Source organism: Cyprinodon variegatus, unplaced genomic scaffold, assembly GCF_000732505.1.
Source record: "Cyprinodon variegatus isolate N-32 unplaced genomic scaffold, C_variegatus-1.0 Scaffold33, whole genome shotgun sequence".
Lineage (NCBI taxonomy): Eukaryota > Metazoa > Chordata > Actinopteri > Cyprinodontiformes > Cyprinodontidae > Cyprinodon > Cyprinodon variegatus.
The window spans coordinates 212,667-218,466 of NW_015150486.1; the positions used below are offsets into that span (position 1 = coordinate 212,667).

The window sequence follows — 5,800 nt, forward strand, 5'->3', positions numbered from 1 at the left end:
AGTCGTGTTCTTTTCACTATTCTCAGGATCAACACAGATCTTGGCAAAACATCATTTTTTCTATGCAGCACCATGGTCGTGGCACAATATTCAAAACTCCCTGCAATTACGGACTCTTATTCCGCTACAGAATTTTAAATCACTATTGAAAACCGCTTGCACAGAGAATTGTAACTGTTATTCTAGAGTCTAGTTTATGATTGATTTTATTAAGTTGTTTTTATGTGTTTTTATATGTCTTATTGTACTGCTGCCCCTTGGCCAGGTCTCCCTCGAAAAAGAGATTTTATCTCAAGGGACTTCCTGGTAAAATAAAGGTTAAATAAAATAAAAATAAATAAAAGGTTCAACTCGACTATGCTTCTAAATAACCATGAATATTTTGCTTGCAGTTTTTAGGAGCCTCCTGGTTGTGAACCGGTGCTCAGCCTCATTGGGGCACCGTGATGGGACGCTGTTGATTGTTGGAGCCTGAGGGATCCAAAGCAGTAAAGACCTCTGCCTAATAAATCCCAGCATGGTTCCGGTTTGTCAATAGGCAGGTTCCCTCTCTGATCAACTCATTAATCACTGCCTTCAGTACTACAGGGATGAATATCTCATAAGCTGAATGACAGTTTTAAGTACAACTGATGGTTTTAATATTTCCCTTTTCAAGGGGTCTCTGTTATCACTGCTGACCTCTTGAAATCCTGATGTTTTTTTTTTTACTTTTAGAGACCATAGAGGTCAGCGTCTATTTTTTTAACGCAGTGTCTCAAATACTTAACCCTTTAAAACCAATTGTTCCATATTTGATACATGAGCTTTTGAGACCTCTGCATCATCAGTGTGATCTTGCTGATCTTAAAAACCCCGACTTACACAATCAGACACATGTAGTGAACAGAAAACGTATATAATACTCTACAGAAATGCCTAATGAATCAAAATGGATGCAAATAAGTGATCTAATTTAACTTTTTTTTCATTTTTCAGAGAGTTCAATGATAACTCTTAATAAAAAAAAAAAATAGAATTTTCTGTCAATTATTTCATGGTTCAGGGTTGAAAAAAATTTGACTCCAAAAAACACAATCATATAAACAGTCAGATGTTTATTTAAGCTGTATTTTTTTCTTCAGAGCACAGTTACAGCGATTTAAACCTGTGTAGTAATTCACACACAATTCATTCACGATATGTTAGCAGGTGACATGTGAGGACGGAGACATGTGCGCGATAGGTGCGTAGGAGTCTCTGTGTGCGTGCTTGCATGTGTGCATGAAGTTGCGTGCTTGGTGGGGAGGAAGGTCCGCCATTTTTGTTCATAACTTAGATACTACATTCACTTCTGAGGTGGTCTGTTTGCGCGTGGGCGGGAGGGGGCTTAGAGACAGCTTTCATGGAACTAGAACAGACAGGGAGGCGAGGTTAGTTTAAAGGAAGACGAAGAGGATTTAGTTTTTGTTGAAGGTTTCAGCGATGATTACACCCATGGCTTGGAACTTCTCCTTGATTTCATCTGCAAGAGGCTGCAGCTTCGCCCTCAGGTTGTGGATCTCGTCGGTGTTGACGTTCTGTGCATGGCCAAAGGCCTGCTTCAGCTGCTCTTTGTATTCCTCCACGTATGGGGCAGCCAATGCCTTCAGGGCCTCCACGCGCTCGGTAAGCCTTGCACGCACAGCCTCAATAATGGGAATCAAGGCCTGTTTGGTCTCTTCCACGTTGGTGGCCACCTTCTGACGCAGCTCTTCCATAACGGGCTCCATCTTGGTCTTGAGAGCCTCCATCTCGGCGGTGTGCCTGGCATTGTATTCTTTGATGATGGGCTCCAACTGGACGCGGTACTCCTCCATGTGCTTGTCGAGGACCTCCCTCAGCTTGGCGCGCATGGGCTCGATCTCAGTTTTCAGAGCTTCTATGTCATTATGGATAGAAGTACGGAGGTCGGCGGTGGACTCAGCGATGGTGGTGACCACATTGTCGGTGTAAGGGGAAACCTGGGCCTGCATCTGCTTGACGTTGTTGTACATCTCTTCCAGGCGCTGACTGATGCGAGCCCTGGGAGAAAACAGAGGTTGAGGGGCACATGACTATATTACTGTAGCAGTAAATGAATCATGAACGAGGCATCAACCAATAACGGCTCAGTTTAAACAATAAGAATGCGCGTCGAAAGCGATTTCTTACTTCATTTCCTCATACTGAGTACCATCGAGCTGGTCCAGAGCTTTGATGGCACCATCCTTTGCCTGTGTCATGTAGACATCAATAGCAGACCGGATCTGGGCCAGCTGGGAGGGGGCATCAGCCTGCAGGGAAGCGGCCTGGGAGCCTAATGTGACGGTTGAGAAGAAAAATGTCAAACATGTACAACGGATTCCTGGACTCTGAAAAGATTGTTTCTTGAACTCACCGACTGCCAGGAGAACAGCAAGAGCAAGAGCCACGAATTTCATGGTGGTGGTCTGCGGTCAAAAAACAAACAGGATCGTAAAGACGAAGGGAGAAAACACACAAAGAAAAGTTGTAATGCTTCCATGAAATCGCTGATAAATCTTTTGCAGAGTTATCGTCTCAAAATTAGGAATCCATTACAAAACACTCCAAACTGGCCTAAATTAGCTGGCAGCAAACATTATGGCTGCCTGTTGGGAGAAGGTATAATCTGAGCAGATTAGCAAAGCAGTTTAAGACGATAAAATCCGAACAGTTTCATAATCTTGTTTTAGGGTTTAGCAAGTCAGCTGTCCGGGTTGGAAGACGTTCTCAATCCTGAAGCAAATAGGTTTAGAGACATCTTTAAATGTAGATACCAGCTCAAGCCATGCAGTTTCTAACCTGATGCTACAATCAAAAAGAAGGAAATATCCTAAATCTACCATTAAAAAAAAAAGACTTAAACTTTTTCCAGAACTGTATACCTAAGCCACTCATTCAAAAGTTGAGAATAGAAACTCTAAGAAAGTTTTAAAACTTTCTGAAAGGTCTTTTTTCCCCCCTCTTATCCCCCAGCAAATTCCAGTTCCTGTCCCAGCTGCTGCTTGCCTTACCTGATGGAGTTGGTGACGAGACTGAGCGAGTCCAGCCGGAGCAGACTTTTTATAGAGCCTGGATCAGGGGTGAGTCCTGTGTGAAGGAGGGGGGGGGAGAAGGAGGAGTGGAGCAGTGTTGGCTGCGTGTCTCCGTGGAGGTGGACCTCACCCCCAAGCCGTCTTCCTCAGCAGGGGGATCGGGTTGAGAGTTCAACGGTCACCTGCTGCGAGGAGATCAGGCATCACACGCTGGAACACACGTCAACAGATCTGGCAAGAAAAAAAAAAGCCCTGTAAACGGCCTGGTATCACGATTACAGTGTTTGTTCCTCCAGTCAGATCCTTCCAAGAATGTTTTCCTTTCCTTTTTCTCTTGATTTCTCTTTTCTTCAAGGCATTCCATGAAAGCAACAGACAAAGCCAAGAAGCTCCAGGAATCAAGGAGGAAATGTGACTTTTATCCACTTTAATTATATCTCTATATATTTTTTCACTAAATCAATGCAAGCAGAAAAGCTGACTGAAGGTATTTGCAACAGCGTATTATTTTCACTCATTTTTCTTTCAAAACTGCTGCCAAGAAAAACAACAGTGAGCACACAGAACTAATGGACTTGATGCAAACAGCTCTCTGGAGTGCAAAGGCTTTAAATCAAAAGCTCCTGAATGGAGAAGCCAAACAAACACATATCATCCCACTTTAAAAAACAGGCAGTTTAATCCAGAGCTGCAGAAAGCATCGTAATACAATTATAAAAGTTTTCAGATTTAAGAATTTGCCACTGGTTTGTTTGTGTGTGTGTGTCGGTATTTGGGTGTGTGCGTGCGTGTGCGCGATGATTGATAGGTCAAAGAGTTATGTGCTCTGGCCTGTTGTTTGTTGTCCTATCACCAATGGACTTTGTCACCATGGCTTCATGTGATTTCAGGATTTGGAGCAATTGCTTATATAATTCCTCATATACTGTATATGTGTGCAACGCATTCTAATGAACCTATCCTTCTGAGGCTTCAAAATATGTCAATTAAAACAAATAATCAATGAAGAGCTGGTTAAAACGTCTGCAAGAATGCTTCAAACATAGGACTAGTGTGGAAGCTATGGTGTCAGCAGGGTCACCAGGTGCAGGAATCATTGGAAGTACTGGAACCACTTTTCTTGCATAATATCAGGACTGTATGGTCGATGCATGTCTGTTAATGTTACTTTTAAATAATTTTACCTTATAGTTTCTCCCTCTGTTCTGTTGCAACATCACCTCAGCATGTCTTATGCAATGCTGATGATGGAATAAGGCAAAGTCAAACAAATAATCCCTGTTAAAAACAGCAAATGTGTTGAAATTAGGCCTTTAACAGCTCCAAACATGGTTGTTTTGCAGGAGGCCAACGAGGCTAACAAAACTACTTTACATTTATAAGAATATCTAAACCACTATTTTGTGCAAAAATGACAAAAACTCAACAAAACCTAAACAATGCTGGTTGGAATAAGACTTTCAATGTTTTGATTTAAAAATGTTGATGGCTTATTTTTGGGGAACCTGAGTGTTTAATTAAACTGTGTTGGTGAGAAAACTGTGTTTAGAGTAATTTCCCTCTGGGATTATTAAAGTATTTCTGATTCTGATACTGATTCTGATTAACTGTAAGAAGGAGAAGCTTTTATAGCTGTACTGTGGAAGTTTTTTGGTGGCTCAACTATTTTTTTTTTCTGATGTGCACTAACAGAAATATTTCACCCAAATTCTAAGATTTATGTAAATGTATTAAACAAGAAATTCCCATTTACTTTTTTTAGGATAATATTAACATATCAATAAACCTTACATGATCCATGTTCATTTTTGTAATAAAGCTTATTTGTTCAAAATACACAATTATCTGGTTTATCTATTCAGTAAAAAATAGGTATACTTAATCAGATTTAATACTAATTAGAGCATTTATTTCAAATACATAAAGTTTTATTGTCTGAATTTCATAAAGGTAACCTGATTATTATGTAATTCAAACAAATAAACTTCACATATTTAAAATAAATACACTCATTGGTAATAATTATCAATACACAAATCCGATTGTTATGTATTTAAAATAAATACGTTATTCAAGTTTAATTATTAGTCTGCACCATGTAATGTTTATTTAATGGGTTTATTTATGTGATTAATTTAGCTTGAAAATGAAATTAAATTAAATGGGTTTTTGCAATGTAATAAAATTTCATAATTACAAAAAAGTGACATTTTTTTGTGAATCTGGCAATAATCCACACTGATCAAACCATTTTCTCACCAAATTTATTAGTAGACAGTATTTTTGTTCTTCTAGTCAGCTAATTTGTTAGCATATACCGCTAAGACCTAATTTAAAGTCTCATTAGCTTTGCCAGGTTCATAGTCTGATCTCCTTATTCTCTCTCTTCCCCTGATTGCATTATTGAGCAGACATTTTATTCAGTTAAAGCTCAACTTGATAACCAGACCAACAAATAAACCCCCATCCCTGATAAAATGGGGACAGGCATTGAGAATTAGCCTTAGCTAAAATGTTGTAGTGTGTGACATGATGCATGGAACATACTTGTCCCTATCAAATAAACGAATAAATAAATAAATAAAATGTGATTTGTTTGAAACCGATTTGCAAGAGAAGCTGAGAAACTGAAAGTATTTTACATTGGGGGTTTGGGCAGACATTTGCATTAAAGACTTTATTTGCCTTGTAGTTAATAAAAACTGCCGTTATATATATATTTTTTTTTCATAGAAAATAAAAAA

The 5,800-nt window shown here is 39.3% G+C and overlaps 1 protein-coding gene across 1 annotated transcript; it reads right to left on the bottom strand.

The window, feature by feature from the left end:
* Nucleotides 1-1,077: 1,077 nt before the first annotated feature.
* Nucleotides 1,078-3,116, bottom strand: apoa4 (apolipoprotein A-IV). The gene is made up of 4 exons (XM_015402122.1): nucleotides 3,036-3,116; nucleotides 2,399-2,450; nucleotides 2,173-2,317; nucleotides 1,078-2,043 (listed from the first exon to the last, which is right to left on the bottom strand). The coding sequence occupies exons 2-4, from the start codon at nucleotides 2,439-2,441 to the stop codon at nucleotides 1,440-1,442; spliced, it is 792 nt and encodes a 263-aa protein (XP_015257608.1). The 5' UTR covers nucleotides 2,442-2,450; nucleotides 3,036-3,116; the 3' UTR covers nucleotides 1,078-1,439.
* Nucleotides 3,117-5,800: the final 2,684 nt, after the last annotated feature.

Bases quoted from the DNA above. Each gene is read 5' to 3' on its own strand.
- apoa4 (XM_015402122.1), bottom strand. From the start codon at position 2,441: ATGAAATTCGTGGCTCTTGCTCTTGCTGTTCTCCTGGCAGTCG. The intron at 2,318-2,398 runs GTGAGTTCAAGA...CCGTCACATTAG, and splicing joins TGCTGTTCTCCTGGCAGTCG to GCTCCCAGGCCGCTTCCCTG. The intron at 2,044-2,172 runs GTAAGAAATCGC...GTTTTCTCCCAG, and splicing joins ACTCAGTATGAGGAAATGAA to GGCTCGCATCAGTCAGCGCC.